Raw genomic sequence first — 25,655 nt, 5'->3', positions numbered from 1 at the left:
GTTCAGTGAAGATGGACATAAACTGCTGTATGATTTCAAAGAGAAACCCAAAACCAGGCAGCTTTTCATTTCTAGAAGCCCAGAAAGAAGAACCAAACTAATGTGAATGTCTGTCTTGTGATGATCCCTGAAGTGTCTGTGACAAGTCTTGTCAAGACTTGTTTTTTTGTTTTGTTTTTAATGGTCTAGTTTTAGAAATAAATCCTTGGTGTTATGCTGTTTCTACATAGTTCATCCTTTTCCTTCACATTAAAACTACAATAAATATCAATTGAGTTTGAGATTGTGACCCACCTGTAGAATTGGCATCAGTGTAATATTCTGAATGTCCAAGCAATTTGAGCTATTGAATTCAAACTGAAAGTTCTGGTGGTGCTAAAGATATGTTGTTTTCTTTAGGTTTTTTTTCCATATGAAGCATACGAGGATGTGTAGCATGATTATCTGCATTGAATCAGGTATCAGAAATCTTTCGTGGCTCTGGCAAGAAGTGATGGAGGTATTGATGGCATTAGGAAATTCCCCTCCACAATTCTAGCCTACTCAGTCAAATCCCCAGACCCAAAAATAATCAAACGACACAAACGTAACGCTGATCTGCTGTGACTTTCGAACATGGGTGATTGGTTAGCAGAGAGATGTACACTAGGAGAGTGTGTATGGTATAGCCTGGGTGCTCTAGAAGTAAACAAAGCAATGTACAAAATCCCACTTTGCTGACACCAACTGAGAGTTAATATTGACTGGGCGTCTGGTATCTGTGCACTGTGGTTCATTTCAAGCTTGTTGAATAATTCTGCTTTGTTTATTTTTTTTACAGTTTTGTACCTGCTCTGTGCTCACACAATCCAAATTCCGCCTGAGATAGATGTATATTAAGTCCTTGAATGCAGGTTCAGTAGGCAATCATGGTTGATTTAAGATCTTGAAAGGAATTAGATTGGAGCTGATCTTTTCACCATGAAAGACTCTGAAGTAGTAAAGGGTTACACACAGAGCAGCAGCAGCATAGATGATGGATTCTTTGTAGGTCCCCAAATGTTCCCAAAGACCTTAAAAACTGAATAGTGACAGAAAAAATGTTTTATGAACTGAAGATATAATTTGAAGCAGAAAAGTGTAAAACTGTCAGTTACGTGGCTTTGAAGTTGGGTGTGTGTCTAAAAGTGCGTTCTTAACATTTGAGTTTTCATGCCTCTTTGCTGTGTTTTTAAAAATATATATTTTACTTCTAGCTCTGTTGTCACTCTGGAGATTGAACATATTTTGAGTTATTAATTAATGGGGTCAGTTGTGAAGCATTAGCCAGTTTCAGCTAATATTAACTTTTTCTTTACTCTTTTCTTGAATAAAAACCTGTAACCATTCTTAAAAACATCACTTATTGCATTACTAGATAATAGAGATAATGATGTGGTTATTATTTTATTTTGTTAAATACAAGACTTGTCTGCATAGATTTCCGTCCAACATTCAAGATATCCCGTGAGAAAAAGATGCTGTGAGATTGGCACTACTGGATTATACAGCACTTATAATAAATCACACACACACACACACACTCTAAAACATTTAATCTTGTGAACAAAATGGCCTAACCTCCATAACAGTCCCAAAACTAACAAGAAATCCTAGTAATTGGCGTAAACTGACAGCAACGGTCAGATCTGAATCTATGAATCCTGTCGCAATGGACTGCATTAGTTCATATACTGGCATTTCCATCCTGCTCCTCGTGACCCACTATGTCTTCTGGGTATGATTCCAAATGAGCTCTTAATTGGATACCGAGCCTTCAATTGCATATTTTTTGTAATTAGCTTGTCGATTCTGCATGAACTCCACTGTTTAAATTCCAGACGTGATTCTCGAGACAGCTTGCTTAAATCAGGGGAGAGACCTGAAATATACCACTCAGTTTAGGGTTTGGTGTTTTTCCCCCCTCTCCCTCAAGCCAAATTATCTTATTACGAAATTTAGTTTTTTTTAGGAAGGTTTTAACAAGCAAATGGTTCAATTAGCCTAATGGTTGAAGAGTGGAGGTGGAAGAGAGAAGCAGAAGGAACAGTGGGTCCTAGGGACAACCCTGAACAGATTAGCTCCTTCTCTGTTCCTGCCCCGTGGCACCTAGTGACAGAATAAGGCCAACCGTTGCCACCCTGCCAGCTGGGCTCGGAAACCAGCAACTCTCTCTCTCTTTGGGACACTGCCAGAGCTACAGTGTGCCATCAATTATACAGACGGCCTGGGCAGTGCGCTTTCTGGGTGGGCAGTGTGATCTTAACAAGAAGAGCCAGGTTACAGCGGGGAAGACCATTCCTGCAGAATGTCAAAGGCAATTACGGGCTCATGACACACTGATTTTTCCTCCCGTTGTCGTATGCAGTAAAACCCCATTCCATAAACTTTGAAAAGTTGCTTTAAGATCGCCAATAGAAGGAAGAACGCATCTTGCTGGTCTGACATTCTTTTAGGGCATTGCTTCCTCCCATCTGCAGTTTTTTCTGTGTTATTTTAACCGCAGATTGAGGAGAGGTGAGTATGATGATGAGTATATTGGAAGAGAAGTTGATCTGTTTATTGATTTAAAACTTTTCTAGTTATTTGGTATTGTATTGTATTCTAGTTATTTTACATTTTCAGCTCTTTGGGCTGTCTATGTTATCAAACAGTAGCCAGAATCATACATTTTCTGTTCATTGCCATCATTTAAGAGTATTGCTTATAATTCTTTTACCACAATATCACCTGTGAATTTACTACCCTTTACTGTAGTGACATTTTGTTTTTTTGTGGTAGTTAAGCTTTTGTGTAACACTAATCTGCTTCCCCTATTCTTGCTGGAATAGGCACTGTATCAAGGCAAATATCAGTGTAGCAAGAATCCTACCCTAAACATGATGAATACTAAAGCTTTTTTTATTTTTAATGTACAGAAGATAAGAGCTTTCCCATCTTTATAACCTTATTATTTTCAATCAACTATTCATTTCAGCCTTAACTATACCAAAAGGCTTAAGAAACTCATTATAACTTATATAGATAAAAACACAATTGCAAAACATTTTTTTTTTTACATTAATAATGTAAGTTGAGATATTTCAATTTAATTTAATAATGCAGAAAAAAATAGTTACTTTGCTTGTTCCAGTTGATTTCATGGACTGATAATGTTCCATATGTGGATTATTAATCTTCTGTGATTTGCATATTTTCCCAATTTATTTATTTATAAGTACTTTAGTTTTATAATTGGAAAGGAACCTTTATTGTGGAATTCAAACACATATTTCTGAATGTTACTATAGATTGGCTGTTCAAAAGCAGAATCGTTGGGATGCATTTTATCTTAATATTTGAGATCAATTTACTTTTCTTTCTGATTTCAGGAGAGAGAATCTGCAAACTGATTGTCATCTTTCAGTCACATATCGTAGCCGAGTCATTTGTGCTATGCTTAAAGTACATAGTATCCCAAATCAGATCTTAATACAAAGAAATGTTTCATGTTCAGTTTTTGAAATGAATAGGAGTATTTTAATATTAATTTATCTAGATAACAAAGCATTTTGCAATCAGGTAGATGGCATAAATTAAGAAGAATAAAAATACAATGGATCTGAAAATTGATCTAAACGTATTAACATACCAATTGTAATAATCAAGATCAAGATAATGATGATCGTTGGTAAAACTTTTCTAAAATAAAACCACCAGAGATATAATACAAAAAAATAATTGCATTGTTTTGAAGAGTAGTGCCACAAAAATATTGACCAGTTTTAATTAGGTGTAATAGAGAACTTAATGAGTTTTCAGATGAAGTGGCAAAGCAAGGCTACTGGGCCTTTTTGTTATTAGCAAGAAAAACAAAACAATTTCCTATTACGGGGGGTTTCTTAAAAAAATGACCCTGTTGTTTCTCAAAATGTCAGCAATGCAGTGAATCGCAACTAGACTTTGAATGAAAACCAGCCCCCAGAGACACAAAGACCTAGATGTAATCCATGTTGAAGACCTTGTGGGGATGGACAGTAAGAAATTCATATTGTCAGTTGATGAGCACTAAGCGAGAATATTACATTCAGCTTATGCAGTGTTTGCATTGCCAAATCCCTCCGGATCCACTGTGTGGATTCCCAAATCTATGCATGAGGGTCCGGAGGACAGTTTTTACAGAACCTTTAACTTTCCTGTTAAAATGAACTTCATTTGACTTCTGTAACTTTTCAACCTATATTAAGGTATACAAAGACAAGGTAGTCATAGAGACCTTGGTTTTTCCAATCTGCAAGACAACTTTATATCTAGACTTCCACGTTATATAAATAATATACTGGAGAAAGGGAGCATTGCACGCTGACAGGTCCATTCATCACAGCTTCAGAGTGTCTTGCTGCTCGTGCTGTGTAGATAGTCCTTATCTCTCTTTCTCTCTCCCTCTCTCTGTCTGTCTCTTTCTGGACCTCCTTTCTCGCCTTCTGTTAGTGGGCTGGGTTGAAGCATGCCTGTTCTGTGTGTCAGTTGAAACTCCACTCCTCTCCTGATGGGTCACCTCAACCTGCCAACGAAGAACAGTTTTGATGTGTATCACCAGAGCCCACACACACTGACTGGAAGCATAAATGAAGACGCTTCCTAAGCTGTGCAGCTTTGCTCTACAATCCTGTCTTGCAGAAATGATGGGAAAGCAGATCATTGTGAAGCAAACCACGGAAGAGGGGAGAAGCAGTGTGAAGGATGTTAGTTTTAATAAGCACGAGTTATAGAATCAGAGAATCAAATCTTTCATTAGGATGAATTGCTGAAAGATCGGTTTAATAAATATGACACTCTTTCTCCAGAGAGGTCGGTGCAGGTGGAGGGGCATGTAATGGAGTAAAATGAGATTTCTGAGGACAAATGAAAGGATTTGTTCTCAGTTTTCTGTAGCCCTCCTCACTCAACTGTGGCATGTGCAATAGGAGAAATGTTACCAAATCATTCCAAAAGGCATGAGAAAAGCATAACTAACAACACTAGTTCTAGTTGCCATTGATTGGCAGCGCATTTGGTGCCAAATCACGGCAGTAAGATAAGCTGCTACCATTTCAGTTAGGACTAGGCTGGGGCGCTATACTGTGTCTTTCAGTTTTCACATCATGAAATTTCCCAGGTACTTAATTGAGCTGGTATCTGAATCACCGCCAACTGATTACAAGCCGAGATCAATTTAACGAGGTATTGCTAAGCTAATTATTAGAGCCATAAACGATTCACTAATAGAATGCCCATTTGGACTGAAAGCTGGAAGACTGACTGCATAACCTGCCATCAAAGTACTGTTTTTGTTTCGTTTTTTTCTTGCATTGGCTGATTGGTTGAAGTTTTAATTTTAAGCCTGTCCTCAACCAATAGGAAATGTGTATGTTTATATTCCCATCTTAAGAATCTAAACTTCTGTTCAAAGCTGCTTTTATATGAGAGATGTGAAGGAGTGTACCAATGCTTCGGATTCTGTATTAGTTTTCTTCAGTCTTCTGGAAATCCTTGGTGTGAAGGGCTGTGTACACATAAGCCCGTACTGTATGCCTCTTTGCTTTTTTTCTCATTCTGATTCTCTTCTCTCTGTCTCACAGTGTGGTGCAGGTGGACCCCTCAAGGACCCCCGAGCCACGCCACGTTTGGACCCGACACTCCCTCCCCATCACAGACATCCACTGCGGCCTAATGGGACCCCAGGCTCGAGTAGCTACCGCGTCCCTGGATCAGACTGTGAAGGTTGGTCAGGGGCATGGGAGTCAGTTGTAATATCAGGTTCATGTTGGTTGTGATTGTAGGGAATCCTTCAATCAAGAGGAATTAAATTAAATATAAAGATTAATAAGATAAGGTTTGCAATGAAGGCACTTAAATTACAGTGCCATATAATAAACCCATGAAAACAGCAATTGAGATTAAGTGAAGAATCGTCTTCTTGCAGTAGATTATTGTGTGGGGCTGGGAGAGCTGGGGTTTATGAGGGGGTGAGAGAGAGAGAGAGCGCGTCGGTGAGTGAATTAGAATGTTTTTTATTTCCTATTTTTCCAGTGAGCTTCGTGTTAAGCTCTTGAGAGATGCATGAGAGAGACCTTTTTTTGGGGCTGCCCTCTCTTATTTTTTAATTACATTTCAAACTGCCTACATGAATTTGAAACTACGCTGTCCTTTTGAAGTAGTAAAACCATGAGAACAAAGACCTCGGAGGAGGCCGTGGACCCCTTGCCTCCTTGGTTTCTGAAAGCAAACACTGTTTCTGGCATTACTTTCTGTGCTGTACCAGCCAAAACAGCCATACTGCCTTCCCTCTCCTTAGACAGGAAGATGTTGCCATCCCTGCTAGGTGTACAAAGAGCATTACTGTATTGAAATAGGTCTCTTTCATATTGAATAGTAGTGGTCAACCCTGAGACACAACACCACACACAATAGGGAGCATACACATGTGTCTAGTAACACAGGTTTGTAAGTTAGTCAGATTCTCATGTGTGCAACAGCTGATATTTTTGGATACGTTTGGATTACTTTGTGGAAATGCAGTGGTTCCAATTATTTTTATTTTTTTTCCATGATAGTGTTTTTTTCTTTTTTAAAGCAGATGTATTTGAACTGAGTTTCTTTTGGCGTTGCTATAGCAGTTGAAGGCGAAAGCAAGTCGGCCTACAAATGTTGAGAAATCAGTTTTTGCGGAAACCAAGTCGAACCCAGCAAGAGGTTGAAAGTCACCCCGAGGATCAAGTCATACCGTGGCGTTCACAGAAATCAAAGCCAAGACACTCAAATGCATCCTCTCACCTGGGCTCCAAGTAGAATAAATGAATGAATTTATATGAATATAGCCCCTTTTATCTGTGCGAGGATCCCAAGGCACTTTCAGATAGGTTCCCTAGTTTGAATTGACAACTATATACTGAAGCTGCGGTTTTTGACTTGGGAGAGCCGATCTTCAAAGGAATATTTAAAATAGTCTTCTTGATGCGTTCACCTAGCAAGAGTCCTTTTTTCGTCTCAAAATATATATTTTTATCCTGAATCTGGGATAAGTCAGAAAAGCACCAAAGCTTATTTTTTTTTTTAAATTTCTTTTCTTGGTTTGCATCTTGTACAGAAAAAATCTTGTTGATGCAGAGGACTAATAAATCTCCTTGCTATATCTGGACTCTAATCTGGACAGTTGCAAGATTAATACATTGGGTGGCGTGGCCTTTGAATCACAAATTAATCAGGCCAAGTTTCCAAACTTTTGATTTAGTAGGCTTTCCGAGACTAAATGATGGGGGAAATTTAGGCCACGCTTTTCTGATTTGGGAAACCAAAACTTGGAGTGAAGAAATCACTAGTGCAGTGTTGATCTAAAAAGTGAATCATTTGGTAACAGACCCCCCTTAAAGTATCATTGTTTTTATGTTTTTGTATCTTGCACATTTGCTTAAGGTTCAGGTGAGTGAAATGTGAATCTATCCTTGGAATGGAAATGCACCTTGCCTTTTACAAAATAGAGCCATGAAAAAATGTAAAAAAAAATCTTTTAGCATTACAGATAAAATGGAACATTGGCCCAACAGAACAGTAATGGGGAATTGCCAGTGAAAACTGAATGAGATGTAATGTGTGACCTTAAACCAGTAAGCACATCTACCTAACATATCCAAATTGGATTAAAAATATATATTTTTTTTCTTCTTGCTATTGCAGATAGCTAGAATGCTAGAATGGTCTTGGGCGATCTAGAAAGAGCAGACTTATGCCATGCAGACACACAAACACACACACACACACACACACACACACACACACACACACACACACACACACACGCACGCACACACACAAAATGGAGGCAGTAATGGAGAAGGTTAAAGCTGGCTGGGGGGAGGGAGGGTGTTTTGTGTCGCTCGCATATCCACAAAAAATCATAAATCTCTCCGCAATGAAATTGGGAAAGGCGTCTTTAATGTGTTTGTGCCACGCTGTGCCTTGATAAATTCCACACGAGCTGAGTCACAAAATCAATGCTTTTTAAAAGGTTGTGAAAAGCACTTTGCCTGGGTAGGGAGTGGGTGTGTGGGGGTTATGTATTCACACAATGCTGGTGGTCGGGGGGCTGGACATGGGATAAGGAAAAGAGGGGCAGGGGAAATTGGTGATAAAAGGAAATGAGTATTAATCTAAATGTATTGAGCTGCAAAAGGTGGGACGTTACTCTTATTGTTATTCATTAAGTCTTTCCACTACCTCCTCCCCTTGCTCCGGAAAGATGACTGCTTTCAGAGACTGAAGGAATTTCTCCATAGAGGCAGCCTTGGCTTCTATTGCAACGTTGTGGCGCTAAACCGTGGGATGTGTGCCGTACCTCAACTCAACTACTGCACTGAAAGAGAAGTAGTTAGCATTCTTATATTATAGTGTTGCAATAGCTCGACAATGGGAGTACTGGGCTTTAGTATGTCGAGTAGCTAAGTGCTGCAGCATGCTCGGTAGTCCGGGGTTACTGTGCTGGCTTGCCATGTGGTTCGTAGTGTGATTGAGAAGCTCAGTTGTTGGAGAGGGAGCGAGGGAGAGGCGGCACAGTTCAAGGACAGTGGAAGCAGTAGCCTGTGGCGCCGTTTCTAAAACCTTCCTGCTGATTTTGGCTTATCGGTTTGCATTCAACTTTGCACATTTTTCTTTTCGTCCTTATCTCTAAATCTTCATCCTCTTTGGTTTTCAGTGTCATGGTAGAGAAAAGCAAATGCATTGCTTGGGGAGGGGAGGAAGAAATGGAGGGGGATGGGGGTGCTGCATTTTTACCTGTATTGAAAGACATAAAAGAGTTGTAAGGAAAAATGGGGCGACTCCCATCTTTTCAATCAATGCTTCATAATTGGGATGTAGCAGCAGCAAAACAGAGGATGCAGACTCTGGATTCAGAGGATTTACAGTTTTGCAATTTTAAAAGGCCAATATCAGAAATGCCTTTAATGTCTCTGGGTAAGGAATTCCACAAAAGGGGTGCAAAGCATCAGAGAGTGGCTGTCCAAGAAGGTATCTGAAGATAGTTTGCATCACAGGATTGCAGTTGGGTAGATTTTGCAGTGTAGAGTCTTATAATATAAACATACTAGGAATATAGTGTCTTAAAAGTAAGTAGTAGGATCTTATATTGTATTCTTTGTGGCACAGGTAACCAATGTGGTTATCAAGTAATTTGAAATATTTGGAATCACTGTATTTTTTAATTAATATGTGATGAATTATGCAGCAGCAGTGTCCCCAACATGGGAATGAACCCACAACCCTTGACTCAGGAGTGCAGAGCCCTAACCACTACTCCACACTGCCACCTAATGGAGTAATGGACTACCAATAAATTCCATAAACCCTAAGTGCGGATTGAAAATATCTCCAAATTGTTAGTCATCTCGGCCAACCATTGCTATGCTGTGCATGAGAGATGCAAGCAGCTAACGCACACATAAGCATGCAGACATGTACACTGAAAGTCACCTACACCTATTAGCTAAAAAAAAAACAGAGCTGTGAGATTGTAGGGATTGTTTTGTGCATATTCTATTATTTCAAATAATTTCTTTGCATCCTGTTGAAATATATGAAAAGGCAAAGGAATAGATGCATTTTTCAACAGTTAATGATTTCCATTCAAGTATTTTGCTTGTGTTCAAACATTGTCACTGGAATCTGTAAACTGTAATCTAGGTTTGATTTTTCAGAGGAACTCTGTTTTGTGGAATTTACTAGAAAAATGTGCTGGTGGGGTTGAAGTTGTGGATGAACAGGCCCCTGTACTCACTGAGTTTCTTGCCTATGGCCTGGGCTCAGGGGTGCTGCGTGTTTAATGTCACGGCCCTCCTCTGTCATGGAGCAGCTTCTGGGGGGGCGTTCTGTTATTACCGTGTGTGCCTGAAGGAGCTTTTATGCTGGGGTAGCTGTCTTGTCAATTTGGCCTCATATCATCTACACTGGCAGACTTTAGAGAGAGGGGGTCAGTCACACTGCAGGGTAGGTCAGTCACACGTCAACAACTTTCTGCTCCTGTAGGAGGCTGTGCTAGAACTCAGAGGCAATGTGGGGGTGTTCATTTTGCAGATTCTTCATGCCCAAATTTAAATGTACTGTTCTAACAGTGGCTTTTACACTTGGTGTGTATTTTCTGATGCCATAGTAATATATATGTGTATATGTAAATAAGTCCTGTCTACTTTACATTAGTATATAATGATACCCTTCAAGGGTATCTAGCTTGCATTCTGAATTTTGCAAACCATTACATAAATTAGATGTGTATAGAACCACATGTTAATAATTTAAATACTTAATTGTTAATCATATTTTAAATCGGATTCCCAATACAAGAACCATATGTTAATTATTTAAAAGCCATGCTCAATACACAGATGGATTGTGTTCTAGTCAGTCCCATCAACACATTGTCAATCATTTATTTCTTCATTACTTTTTAGGTTAATAAAGGTGTGCCAATCCATTGTTTATTGATTCTCTGCAGTATAATGTCATTATTAATACTCGGTCTTTCTAATTCGGCCAGGTCTGTAACTGGATTAAAAGCAGATCGATTGCAATGTCTCACTGAGTTACACTACCGTTAAAAAGTTTGGGGTCACTTCCTTGTTTTCGAAAGAAAAGCAATTTTTTTGTCCATTAAAATAACATCAGTTTGATCAGAAATACATTTGTAGACATTGTTAATGTTGTAAATGACTATTGTAGCTGGAAACAGCTGATTTGTAATGGAATATCTACATAGGTGTACAGAGGCCCATTATCAGCCACCATCAGTCCAGTGTTCCAATGCCACTTGGAGAAATGAAGGCTATTCAATGCGAGAAATTGCCAAGAAACTGAAGATCTCGTACAACGCTGTGTACCACTCCCTTCACAGAACAGAGCAAACTGGCTCTAACCAGAATAGAAAGAGGAGTGGGAGGCCCCGGTGCACAACTGAGCAAGAGGACAAATACATTAGAGTGTCTACTTTGAGAAACAGACGCCTCACAGGTCCTCAACTGGCAGTTTCATTAAATAGTACCTGCAAAACACCAGTATCAACGTCAACAGTGAAGAGGCGACTCTGGGATGCTGGCCTGCTAGGCAGAGTTGCAAAGAAAAAGCCAAATCTCAGACTGGCCAATAAAAAGAAAAGATTAAGATGGGCAAAAGAACACAGACCCTGGACAGAGGAAGATTGGAAATGTTATGGACAGATTAATCTAAGTTTGAGGCAGACCAAATTAAAAGATGCTGGAGGAGTGCTTGACGCTATCTGTCAAGCATGGTGGAGGCAATGTGATGGTCTGGGCTGTGATGCTTTGGTGGTGGTAAAGTGGGAGATTTGTACAGGGTAAAAGGGATCTTGAAGAAGGAAGGCTATCACTCCATTTTGCAATGCCATGCCACACCCTGTGGACGGCGCTTGATTGGAGCCAATGTCCTCCTACAACAGGTCAATGACCCAAAGCACAGCTCCAAACTATGCAAGATCTATTTAGGGAAGAAGCAGTCAGCTGGTATTCTGTCTATAATGGAGTGGCCAGCACAGTCACCGGATCTCAACCCTATTAAGCTGTTATGGGAGCAGCTTGACCGTATAGTGCGAAAGAAGTGCCCATCAAGCCAATCCAACTTGTGGGAGATGCTTCAGGAAGCATGGGGTGAAATCTCTTCAGATTACCTCAACAAATTGACAACTAGAATGCCAAAGGTCTGCAAGGCTGTAATTGCTGCAAATGGAGGATTCTTTGACGAAAGCAAAGTTTGAAGGACACAATTGTTATTTCAATTAAAAATCATTATTTCTAACATTGTCAATGACTATATTTCCTATTAATTTTGCTATATTTCCTATTCAAACTAATTTAATGGAAAACGAGGAAATTTCTAAGGGGCCCCAAACTTTTGAAGAGTAGTGTAGGACATGACCTTTTCTGATATATATATATTTGTTGGGTTTGGTGTTTTTGATTTATACTTGTGAAATAGGAAAGAAAAAAAAAAATACATAAAAAGCCCTTTTCCACCACAGTCAAATAGATCGTAGGAAAGGGATCAGGAAAGCAAAGAGGGAAATGGAAAGAAACATAGCTCTTGGAGCTAAAACTAATTCAAAACCAAGTTTTTTTCAGTACTACAACAGCAAGAGGTCAATAAAGGAAGTGAAACGGATAAAGGGCAAAAATTGAAGTACTTTGGAAAACGAAGCAAATTTTCTAAACAAGTATTTCACAGAGTTTTTTTACAAAAGGAAAAACTGATAACATGCCACAGGTTAACAATCAGTCCAGTCAAACACTTAGAGAGATCAGGATAAATGAGGAGGAGGTACTAAAGGGACTAGCAGAATAAAAAACAAACAAATCACCTGGGCCAGATGGTATATTTCCAACAGTACTTAAAGAAATGTGGGAAATTATTTTTAGGCCGCTAACTAAAATATTCCAAATGACACAAGGATGTGCCAACTGACTGGAAGATGGCAAATGTCATACCAATCCACAAGAAAGGGGAGAAAACTACATTACTTGTAAAATGTTGGAAAAAATGATTAGACAGAAAATCGAGGAACATCTTAATGAAAACCATATTCTTGGAGAAAGTCAATGTATGTATATATGATATACTTAGATTTTCAAAAAGCTTTTGATAAGGTTCCACACCAAAGACTGATCCTAAAATTGGAAGCTGTAGGCATTCAGGGTAATATAAGTAGACGGATTATGAACTGGTTGATGTATAGGTAACAGAGGGTGTCGATTAGAGGAGTTGCTTCTAACTGAAGTGAGGTTGTTAGTGGAGTTCCACAGGGATCAGTATTATGGCCTGCGCTTTTTCTAATCTATATTAATGATCTTGACTCTGGGATAGTTAGCAAACTTGTTTCAATACAGTTGTGGGCTGACACCTGGCAGATGAAATCAATGTGGACAAGTGCAAGGTATTACATGCAGGCAGGGGCGTCGCAAGGGGGTAGGCTTCCTAGGCATTTCCCCCAAATGTGAACCCCCCGCTGCACCCCCCCCCCCCCCCGTTGCCCCCGTTCTCACGGGAGACAACTCCACCGCCACCCCCCCCCGCCGTGGCTTCACCATCAGGATTTATTTTGCCTGGTGCCACCACATACCCTAGAATCACCTCTGCATGCAGGTAACATGCAGGTCTATGTGGACTCCTCACTGGGCTTCAAGACATTCAAGAAGGAAAACGGGAGGCACTTCTTCATACAGAGAGTCGTCACAATTTGGAACCAGCGATGTGGTTGAAGCCGACAATTTGGGAACATTCAAAAATAGACTGGATAGGTTCCTTGGATTACTTAGTTACCAATGGACACCAAACGAGCATGATGGGTCTAACGGCCTCCTCTTGTTTGTAAACTTTATTATACTCTGATGTTCAAATACTATTACAGACAAAATTACATCAGGGTTTGTAAAATGTTGGTACTTTTAGATTTATAACATTAGGTAGATGGATTATATTATTTTGGCATGTTTAAAATTCCAAGCTGGAATAGTCATTTCTAACCCTAAGCAAGATCTGGTAGTTAGGCCTTATGTATTGTGCATTGCTGAGGAGACTGATGACAGGAAAAATACAAATGGCAGGGAAAAGTTCTGGGAAATTAGCTGTGAGGGATTTTTGGCCCTGGTTTCCTTTCTCCCTTGCTCTGCTGCTATTTTCTTGTCATCCATCTTCTTCACTCTACCACTTTCATCCTTGGCTGCTCTTCCTAGTCAATCATTTATTTATGCTGGAAACAAAACTGTTCTATGTTCAAGCAAGCCTGTCCACCCTACCAGCCTGGTTAGAGGGGCTACACAACACACAGACCAGAATTTTAAAGGCGGCTTTTTTTTTTTTTTTTTTTCTCCTCTATGTTTGGGGGGGATGGTGTGGGAGCAGTTATGTCTTATCTCGTGAAATCGCCTCAGTGAGGAATGGAACTGCAGCGAAAGTTGTTTATTGTTTCAATGCCCTGTTTCTTCCATTTTAACTTCGAAAAAGTATTTGTTAACATAACTGACAGAAAATAATGTATTGCCATGTTAGCTTGCTTTTAAATATGATTTGTACTCCAGGTTTTTATTGTGTGTATTTAGTTTTATGCTTGTGTTTTTGGAGGTCTATTTGATGTGACAACTATTGCACAATATCTAATAACTCTAGTTGTAAGCCTTATCATTTTCCTTCAAGAAAAGGATATATATCTTTTTGCCTGTAGTATGTCACAGTACAATACGTCACTTAGGACAATATTTTATATTTGCCCCAGCACCATGAGTGATATAAAGGTCAATATATTTTCATTTTGCACAATTTCATACAATTACCCACCTCATTTTTGTGAGCTTAAAACTTAAACTCTACAGACCGCAAAAAGGCACCTGGCCCCAATATGTCTGTTCCTTTCTTTTTCTTTTGATGAATCGGTTGTAAACCTATGAATACATGATGGAAATGCATGTCAGCTTTTTAGTTGTACCTGCACAGTTGGGCATTTATAATTAAACAATTAATCAAATGGGAGAAATGAGTCTGCCTTCTGTAAACCATTTGACGTTTCCATCTCCCAGAGCCCCGCCTGCGGGACTGGGGCACCATTGTGTCAACACCATAATTATAAGGACCAGGCTGTTATTAGGTATCCTGGTACTGCTGAGTGAATGAAAGGTCTTCATGCAAAATGACAACTTCGCAAACTCTACAGGGCTTATTGACTTTCTGTGTGGGACACCTAGGTGCTTATCTTGAAACATCTCTGAGCGTAAATGAGGTGAAGCAATGCATGGGAAATGTTTTGTACAGTGAAAGGAAAATATGTAAAATGTATCCTCTTGAGGTACTTCAAAACAAGCATGGCTTAGATTTAAAAGCATACTCATTTCCAAAAGCATTAGTAAATACTCATGAGGGTTGTTCATTCAGTATTCATGAAGGCGAGTCCTTCCAAGCACACGACTGATTCCATTCAGTAGGAAACTCAGATGTTTATGAACTCCAATTTTGAAAGCGACAGTGTTTGAAAAGATCATGAGCAGGTGTGCTTGAGTCTATTGTATGGTAAGTGGCTGAGCTCTTTTGATTAGATAGGGGTGAATAAAATCTTATAAATACCATGAAATTTGCAGAGTGATCCAAAAATAGGAAATGCAGTTGGTAGGCTACATGTAGAAGGTTTTTGTTTTTTAGCTTTCATGTTTAAACTTCAAGTTCATGATATGTTATATACATTAAATTGAAAATGTACATTTTCCTGATCTGAGATATAGCAGAATTTCCCTCAGTTTATATTTTCTCGGAGTATATTTGTTAGTTTTAGCTATATATGTGTAGCTATTTTTTTTTTTTAACATGTGCAACCAAACACTTGAATCATTGAAGTCTGTTGACAGTTTCAACCACTTTATTCCTCTTAAGGAAAAAGATTAATTCAAATTAAGACATAATTTGTATGTATATATAATACACGTGTATGTGAATGTATGAATCATTACAAACTCAGGTTTGTAGACAATGTCTAGACAACGCCACTACACACCTACATACCAGCTCTGCGCTCAAAGTGCCGTTTGAACTTGGTCCCCAATTATGAAATATACATGCAACATTTTTTATTCATTAAGAGGTGATTTGCAGTCAGCTTGAGTGCATTGCTCTTCTGGTTTCTTTCAATAAAATTAATTCCCTGTCTGAAATAACTACATGATCCCTGCCCTAGTGGGGTGGCCCACTTCTAGCCTGAATTGGAAGCAGATCCATGTGATGGTCATTTCTTTATATTTGTGGCTTCTTAATTTGCTAATCCCTATTAGCAGTTCCACGATTTATCTCCTGAATGTGCAACTGTCATAAGCAAAACTGAGAATGTATCCACCATTCTCCTGCTTTCCTGTGTTGTTATGATGCTCCAATCATGGAAAATGCCCCCTTGACAAAATAATCTAGGATGGTCTTGCTCTTTTGATGACCTAACAAAGTGTAGCCTTGGTCCCATTCCTTATCTGGAGATGCATACTGGCAATACTAGATATTAAAACGAGGGTGATGCTATCATTTTCAGAATCTTGTTGGTTCAGAAATTGTTCCCGACATCTGTTGATCAGTCGATTAGTAAAAGTGACTAAATCCGACAAAATGTTGAAATATAGAAGACTTAGACTTGGGTCTAGACCAAATCAAAACATTGACTCAGCCGCTTTGCATTTTTATTTATTAATAGTATAGAGTGGCCTCTAACAATAAATTAAACCGTGATAGGGTACAGATTTGTATGCTGTGATTTGGGGTAGGTCAAAGTTTTGATTTGGTCTAGCCCTTAGTTAGCATATAGTGTTGGAATGTCAAGGCACAGACAAGAAAACAAGATATCCAAATGTCTATGGTAACAAGAGCACAGTTCTGCACATCACTCTCTCTCTCTGGGTCTTTCCAGAAAGATAAAACGGTATTCTCTCTCTGCTTGAGCTAGCTGTACATTTTTCTATACGAAATTTGTCATCAGCACTCTGTGTCGCCTCCAATATCACCAGCTGTTATGGATTACAAGCTGTCAGTCGCACAGATAAATTATTCAGCGCTGAGATAGCAAGAATGGATATCAGTGGCTGAAGGAGACAGGAGGTCACAATGAAGTTCTTGCCTTGTTAGATAGTGCCGTCTGTTAGGATTGACAAGCACTTGTTGTCCGTGGTCTTTATTTACTTGTATTTATTTTAAATAAGGATTAGTTCTCCCCTCCTTCCTATTAGTTAAATGGGAATGGCAGTGACCATTTTAGTTACAAATTCTTATGCAAGATAACTTTGTTTGGCTCTTACCTTTTTTCCTTCTCTGCTATGGCTTCTCCTTTAGTTAAATGGACTTATGACTTATATTAATGGTTAACAATACAGGTTAATAAACAAGTGCATGTACTTATTTAATGAGTTGCAAGTTAACAATAATGTTAACAAAGATTTATTTTGCTATCATCTGATAGTTAATACAACTATAATGTTTAGGTAAATACAGTTAATAAACATAGAATAAATAATTAAATATCTGTTAATGTAAATCTTTTTAGACATCATAAATAAATAAAGCATTAATACACTTCTAACTATATTCTAGCTACAAATTAATCATATAAAAGTGTGTATTAATATGCTTGGATATAGGGAATGGTTTCCATAAGTTACTTATTGGATGTGTGTATGTTTATAGAACATTGTAATAAAAAATGTAAATGTAGTTCTAACTCATCCCCCAAGGGCAGAGAACAGGGTTTATGTAGAAAATGGATTACACTAGAGATTTTGGTACTGAGATTTTCATTTTTCATGTTTGGTTTCCTCAATCGCATGTTATTTTGCCAGTTTTTAGTTTTTGTTTAAATTATTGTTTTGGGAATCTTTTGTCTGCAATGGGTGAATTATCCTGTTGTTTGAATTTCTTGGGTCTGCATTTTTTATGATTTATCTAATTTGGTTATGTCAATTTTGAAGAACAGCTGAAATGATTATTGGTTTGGATTTGTACAATATCTTGGTTGTCATAAACATTCTGCTGGCATAAACACTCACATCTTTCATAGAGAAAGCGTCAACTTTAAATGGCACAGCTATTCTAATTGTTATCCGGCTTGTTGTAGTAACAGTCAATAGGCACATGTTTTATGTTTTACTACATTATGAAAGACATTATTTGGGTGTGTTGTGTCCATCGATTACACAAAACAACTTATAATAAGCCTAATAACATCCCTTTTGATTTTGTATTTTCTTTTATAACTTTGTTCTGGCCATTTTTTACCGATGGTTTTTAATCGCTTATTTGACCTGATGGAATGGAAAAAGTTGCATGTTGCATTTTTTTTCTTCCTTCAAGAACTTAAATACCACTGGGAACGAGAGCACAAGGTGATAAAGCAGGAATGAAATTGCATTTTTTTCTGTAATTGCAAAGAAATTGTCGAAGTAGCTATCTTGGGGGCTGGACAAGATCTTTTGTCAGGTTCTAGTAGTTGAGACAGTGCTACAGTGTAATGAATTATGTCTCTGTCTCTGTCTCTGCAGCTATGGGAGATGTCTTCGGGTGAAATGCTGTTGTCCATCCTTTTCGATGTAGGCATCATGTCTGTGACCCTTGACCCCTGCGAGTATTCCCTGTTCTGCGGTGGCAGTGATGGGAGCATTTTCCAAGTGTCTCTGTGCAGCTCGGTAAGTGTCCTCTGTTCCTCTCTCACCCACAGATTTACCCAGAGCCCCCCCTTTGTCCCATTGAACGCTATGGATTTAAGTAAAAAACTGAAAGTCAATCATTCGTTAACATGAACTGCTTAATATTGCTGCCCGTAACACAAAACTCTTAATAAGTAGACTGATAATATTTAGACATTTGGGCCATCCTGTGTTTCAGCTTGCCATTAGGTAGTCAGAGTCAGAGTCAATAGCTCAGAGAAAAGTAAATATATACAAAAACATTAGTATCAAGAATTATATCCTTGTTACGGAGGACTATTCTGTGCCATAAGGAGAATTGTATTTTTGTTAGAACCATTGCCTTTTTTTAGCCTACAAAACTAAGCTATTGGATTTATTATCTCTTGCATTTTATTAGAATCTCTGAGGGGGAAAGCCATATTGGTCATGTGAATTCTGTTCCATAGTTATTGCCTTTGAGAAGTGAGCGAGAAGAAGACATGCCAGTTTCAGAGACTATAACATTTTGTTATTTGGTTACACTTTTTATTTTTATAAACCGTTGATCTAGTTCATTTGAAATAAATTATAGTGAGGGTGTTTCCTCTTGGGAGATGGATGAGGAATGTTATCTCTCAATTTAAAGCTGAAAGCTTTAATTGTTTGTACTGGCTCTAGATCCTGCATGCTGGTACAGCAGTTATTTGAATTAAGCATAAATAGACATGACAGTCTGAAAACAAAATAGCAGTTGAAAATAAGGCAGCAAGTGGATGAGTAAGTGTGACAGGGAAGAGCAATTAATTTGCTTGGTGGTGTTGTATTGATTCTGTTCAGGTTTCATTGTCCATTCACTGCTCTTGTTAGAGATCCACATGAATCCTGTTTCAGAATTATGTCAGAAGCCAAAGGACTTCTGAACTCTCTGGCAAGCGGCATACCGAGGGGAAGCAAATGTAAGTTGGGCAGGGCTGTTAGAGAAGCATTACACATTCAGGTGTGTGTGAAACCTATTAAACGGACCTATTTCTTCTCCCAGTCTCTTGGGTTTCAAGAATCGTTCCAGAAGCTTGAGATTTTGCCTGAGGAGCTTAGGTACTGTCATAGTGGTAAGCACAGGAAATCCACACGCATTCTGAACGAACAGGAGACTGTAGGTGTTAATGGCTACTTTCCCACAGCTTCACATTTCCATGCATAGATTTGGCTGTACCTTTCTATAGAGTTCTGAAATTGTAGGCACTACCTGAATGAGTGACACCTCCTCCCAGGACTGCATTCTGTATGTCCTTCTGCAACAGGCCCTACAAGACAAATCCATGGCCATATACTAATAGTTAGAACATAACAACATGAGAAAGTTTACAAAGGAGAGAAGGCCATTTGACCCATCATGCTCGTTTGGTGTCCATTAATAACTAAGTGATCTAAGGATACTATCCAGTCTGTTTTTGAATGTTCCCAAATTTTCAGCTTCAACCACATCTGAGTTTGTTCAGATTGTGACAACTCTCTGTGTGAAGAAGTGTCTCCTGTTTTCTGTCTTGAATGACTTGAAGCCCAATTTCCTTTTGTGTCCCCGGGTGCGTGTGTCCCTGCTGATCTGGAAAAGCTCCTCTGGTTTGATGTGGTCAATGCCTTTCATGATTTTGATATCTGTTTCACTTCCTCCTTTATTGACCTCTTGCTGTTGTAGTATTGAAGAAAACTCTTTGCATTAGTTTTAGCTTCAAGAGCTATGTTTCTGTACTGTTTCCCTCTTTGCTTTCCTGATCCCTTTCTTAAGATCTATTTGCAGTTAAACATATTCTTTGTATTTTGTTTAATCTCTATCCCTTTTGTATGCACTTACAACATTTTCTTTCTCTTGATATTTTTTTGCAAACTTCTATTAAACCATTTTGGCCAATGTTTTTTGGTCCTCAATTTGCTAAGTTTTGGAAAAGAATTCTCATGAGCCTCAAGTCATATATTCTTAAAATATCCATAAATTTTCAACTGAATCTGTATCCAGTGTGCTCTTCCAAGTGCCGCCTCATACCTTCAAGGTTTGCCTCTCTAAAATTGTAGATCATTGTTTTAAACTTGGGCTGGGATTAAATCAAAACTTTGACCCACTTTGAACCTGTACATCATAGCGGTTCCATTTATGATTAGAAGAAAGTGGCATCTTACTACAAATTAAGCTGCAACTGAGTACAGTTCTGTAGATTTCTATTAGCAGGTGGGTCCAAATTTTGATTTAATCTGGCCCTTGGTCCTTGTTTTTTTGAAAATATGCCTTAAAGCTAACTATATTGTGATCACAGTTTGCCATTGGTTCTGTAACTAGTGTCCCTCTGACTCTATCTTGGTAATTTGAAAATATCAAATCATGCATGCACGCTCTCTGGTTGGTTCCCTGACAAACTGATTTAGAAAGCAGTCATTTACCATCTCAACCATTTCTATTTCTGCTTCTGTAGTCCCAACTGGGCTTTTCCAGTCTGTTTGTGAAATTGAAATCCCCCATTATAACCGCCACATCAACATCTTTCTGAACCTTGATTTGCATCAACGGGAAAAACAAATAATACTCAACGCAGTCTCCATCTTTAAGGGGCTTGTGTTTTGTAAGCTGAAATCCTTCAGGGAAAAAGAGAAATCCTTTTGATTGAAAACCTTTGTTTTTTCTTTAGCTTTTTTCCTTTAGCTTTTTGCTCTGCGATACACATCTCGATACACACTCCTTGGTTTCTTTTTCATCTTTAAAGCACATATTTATTTCATGAGAATATCCCTCTGATCAGTTGACAGCTTCCTGATGCCGTTTATCAGCCCTGGCTTGGCTTCCAGTTGCTATGGTATTTATCAGACAGAACTTGAGTGATGCAATTGCAAGCTGAACCCCAGTGGAAATCTGTAGTGAGGGGGTCACAACAGTATGAATGTAGAGCTATGATGCTGTGTAATTTGGGGGTGATGCAGGGGTTGTACATCACATTTTATCCTTCACATTTGACATGCACTGCAATTGACCGCAAATAAATTGGGCTTTTTCTTTTTTCTTGTTTTGTTTTTTTTATTTCATGGGGGGTGGTGAGTGTATGAAGACCCCTACTGTCACAGCAAATGGCAATGCTTCTAAAAATGATCACAGTCCGTTTCATCCAAAGTAAATTAAATTTGACTGCCAGTTCTTGTATAAATAAATAATTTTCTTTGCCTTGCACAAAAAGCTGATTATCGTTAACACTTAATTTTTTCTCAGGGTTTATATATTTCAGTGCAAATTATAGAAACTAGCTGCTCAATTTGTAATTTTTTTGGCATGGTGAATGGGTTAGTTTGTTGGGGCAAAATATGATGTTTCTGTAAATTAGCTCATCTTGGGATGCTTTGCCAACTGCTTCAGCCTGGTGTCACGGCCATGCAGAGTTTGAATATAGCCTATAAGAATGTAGCGTCTTTTTAGTTTAAAAATTTTAAACCGATATGTTACCTTCTGACTTAAAGATTTGTGTGCATGGATTTAATGTACCTTTAGCATATCATAGGATGTTTTTTTTCAGTTTATAATTGCAAATTTGCAAATGCAAGCTTAAACACCTTTAGATTGTTATGCAAACCAGACAGATTTATTTGAGAGTTGGCTCCTGAGGGACTCTGATCTTTTAGCATACATGACTGAGATCTTTGACATTTTGAGGAGGATATCAAATGGAACTGCTTTTTGAACTTGGCCTAGACAACATCAAAGTATATAGAGGACCTGTAGGTGGCACTCTTCCCTCTGGGATCAGAGTGAAATCCCAATCAATACCTCAGTACAGTGACAGAAGATGGTATTCTATAGAAGAGGCCTATAGTCTTTGGTCCTGATTAATGCTATTCATTAAGGATTGCTTTTTCGGGTCCCTGTTTTCAATAGGGCATTCTACGCCTTTTGCTTAAAATGCCTTGCCTGTTATCTCCTCCCTGCAGACAATGTTAATTTTGTCAGCATTTAGTCACAGCCCCCCCCCAGGTCTACTAACTCTTTATGATACTTGACCACAGTGAATTTGTACAGTAGTGTGGCCTGGTTATGGTCCTGTGGTTTTCATCCAGGTTTCCTAAACTTCTCCATTCTTTAGCACAAGTTGATTTGGCTTGCCTTCACCTTACTGTTGTTTTTACTATGGTATACTATTACAGTTAACAGTAATATAGGATATTGTCAACTTTTTAAAAAGTATTTATTTATGTTTGTTTGAATTTAACTTCACCCAGATCCCCCACCTCATTAACACATAAACCACACTTATACAGGGGAAAATGTCTGTTTAAGAGAACAAAGAACAAACTAAGCCCCCTACACTAAAGCAGCAACTTCAACTATGTCCTTTGGGCCTGGGTGACCATGTCTTACCTTTTTAGAAGACTAGCCAATGAGAATGACTCTCCTTATGACACCCACACACTGAGACACCTCCACAACATTTTCTTGGACTTGAATGAGACGGGGACTATAATCGGACTAAATTAATGTTTAGAACACCTCAATTTTTCCAGTTTTTTTTTTAAATTTACACAGTTTAATGTCTCCATGTACAATAAAAAATTAAAGCATAGAACAAATAGGAGTTTAATAAAATTGAACCCCTTAAGCTGACAAACCCCTCTGGTACCCTTAAAAGGGCATCAAATCTGTGTACTTCTCTTTAATCCCATGTGTATTCTCCACTGTTGTGTTGTTTGCCAAGTGTTTGGTATCCCCTGAAAGCTGAGAGTCTCCGCTTTCTAGTGATGTGAAGAATTCTCTGATGTGAAAATGGAGATTCTGAAATGGGGAGGTGGCGGGGTACTTGGTCTGAGTAGGAATACAAAATCTCAGAAAATATTGACAATTATGACATATTCTGGAACCAGACAGTCTACTGATCAAAACAAGCATCCATGTTTTAGTAGAAGCAACACGCCTGTAGAGAGCTCACAATGTCAAGTTAGAAAATTCAGTTTAAAGTGTACTAATACACAGTGATTTTACATAACTGGATCTGAACTTCTCTATGTTTGATAGAAAATCAAATAATATTACTATAACTGGATTAATCGTTAGGTTGTTCTGAACAAAGTAAGCCTATTTGCAAAGAAATCCAATCGAAACAGTGATATGTGACCGTTTGAATGAGAGTCCCCGGGCTCTGAATGGCAGCATGCGACACGGAAACTGTAAATCGGATGTATACACAGTATTTAACTCTGAATCTACATTATTTTTCAGTTTTTGGTAACCTAAAATTTTAACCTCTAGAAGTTTACCACTTACCTTTTGTACCATTTCAGGTTATTCACTGGACTTCAACTGCTTACATTTCAATTAAAACTGGAACAATAGGGGTGTTCTAAAACTTTTGACCAGTAGCGTATGTAGCTCAGGAAATCCTACAGGGTACTGTGCTGCAGTGGGTCATGAAGCCAGTTTCCTCCTACCTTTGCAACCCTCTGGGGGTGGGGAAACTCATTGTATTCTTCTTAGTATTAGCAGATGTTTATTTATTCTTGTGTGTTGAGGGGAAGATGCAGAGGTGTCTTCTTTGTTGATGCTGATGCCTTGGTCTCTCTCTTCATGGTCTAAGCAGAAGAAAACCAGCAAGGAGCAGTGTGTTGGATCTCTCTGGGGTAATGGCTTAAATCAGCCTCAGTTCTCACTGTCTGTCTGCTGTTAATTAAAGCCCTGTTGTAAATGAGCTCCCACTCTGGGTTAGTGCCCTTCACAACAATAGCATAATGAGAAATATTACAGCAGGGTGGGCGATGGCAGTGACCCTTTCTGAAACCTTACCTGGCTGGGTCTGCCTATGGTGTCACGCCAGTAGTGATATATGGGAGCCAGTTAGGGTTAGTTGGTATTCAGTGATGCTTGGACTCAAGCCCCGGACAATGGTGTGACCGAATGGGGATTATGAATATAAAATTGACTGAAAATATCTATTTTGATTAATCTCTACTCCCATGGTTAGAACACAGGCTGCAAGTGGAAAATAACTTTTTCCAGTACTGATAAGTTGACTCCCACTAGAAGTGCAGTTGGATTCTACCCTGGCTGGTTAGAGACTGACCTTTCTAATACTAGGGCCAGGGTGCAGTTCACATTCCTATTATCACCGGTGTAATAGTTGGCATGTCTTCTATGTTCCCCATATTTCCTGGTCAATTTTTGTTTCCTATAATGCTTTCTTTTTGTTTCTGTGTAGTCTTTTTTGGCCTTGGCGGTTTCCTCTTTTTGTTTAACCTAAGCGACGGCAGAAGGATTTCAGAATCTTCAGGAGTAAATCAATCTGTGCGCTAAAGTTTGTGTTCCTTGCTTTGAATGAGTTTTCTCATTGTTTATAGTATTGCTGCCAGACTTGGTGTTGATATTCGCATTCTGTATTTGTATCTAGCTTGGACTTCATGACAGATAAATAATACTAAAATGAAAACAACGCAGTGATGTGATGAATTAACGCTAGTAATAACTGACTAATAACAGTAATAATAACACCTTTATTTTATGCAGTGCCTTTTATAGAATGTAATCTCAAAGCACTTTTTTCTTCTTTTTTAATTAGAATGCAACGACTAATCCAATTTTAATCTGTAGTAATCTCATCGCCGTCATTTAGTGATTTACTACGTGTGTTTTTTCTGTGTGTATAAACTAGGGATAGGAATTTTGAGTAATTTAGTGCTCAAGTACTTGAACTGAATGGCACACAACACTGTCCTACATTTGGTTCACAAATATTACTGACAGGGTGATGATAATGCTGCAACAACCCTGGGGCATTTAAAAAAAGAACATGTTAATCTTACACATTAATCTTCTGTTAATACCATTTCTAAAGCACCATGCAAACTAAACTCACAATATAGTGCAGTTGTTAACTATTCTCCCACCGAAGAGAAGTGATCAAATTAATTTACCTAATGCACAAACTGCATTATAGACATTGTTACAAGGATGATGTTGCATTCCTGTTTAAGTGGATCCCGATTGTCCTTTGTGAAAACGTTAAACTTCCCTGTTGTTTGATCCTTTCATCCAACAAAACACTAAAAACAACTTTCTGAGAAACTGCACAATTCAAAATCAACGAATCCATATTCTCTTTCTGGGGAAAAAAAACAATCCTGTCCAACTTGTTTGGAAAAACAAAGCAAATGAGAGACTATTCTGGCAGGTCTCCTGTCACATGACAGATAAATGATATAATTTGTAATGGTCATTTTTGATAGGCTAGTTTTACATTGTATAACTTACTCAATACTTGTCTGCTTTCTCAAAATATTTCCAGATGTTACTTTACTTTGCTCCTGAGTGAGATTGCATTTTAATTGACTATTTACATTTAAAATACTGTGTGTTAAGGTTGTAAACCCTTTCAAGTAAGTAAGACTGAATCATTTATATTGGAACTGTCATAAAATGGATAATTG

The 25,655-nt window shown here is 38.4% G+C and overlaps 1 protein-coding gene across 1 annotated transcript in view; it reads left to right on the top strand.

Annotated features, from left to right (window-relative positions):
- The window catches only part of wdr18 (WD repeat domain 18), a 70,249-nt gene that overhangs the window by 9,026 nt on the left and 35,568 nt on the right, over positions 1 to 25,655 (top strand). The window contains exons 4-5 of the mRNA XM_066695785.1: positions 5,619 to 5,760; positions 18,087 to 18,230. Coding sequence (XP_066551882.1) covers positions 5,619 to 5,760; positions 18,087 to 18,230 — 286 coding nt within the window. The remainder of the gene's footprint in view (positions 1 to 5,618; positions 5,761 to 18,086; positions 18,231 to 25,655) is intronic.

This window comes from Amia ocellicauda, chromosome 22 (genome assembly GCF_036373705.1).
Source record: "Amia ocellicauda isolate fAmiCal2 chromosome 22, fAmiCal2.hap1, whole genome shotgun sequence".
Lineage (NCBI taxonomy): Eukaryota > Metazoa > Chordata > Actinopteri > Amiiformes > Amiidae > Amia > Amia ocellicauda.
This window is presented reverse-complemented; position numbering and strand designations above follow the sequence as displayed.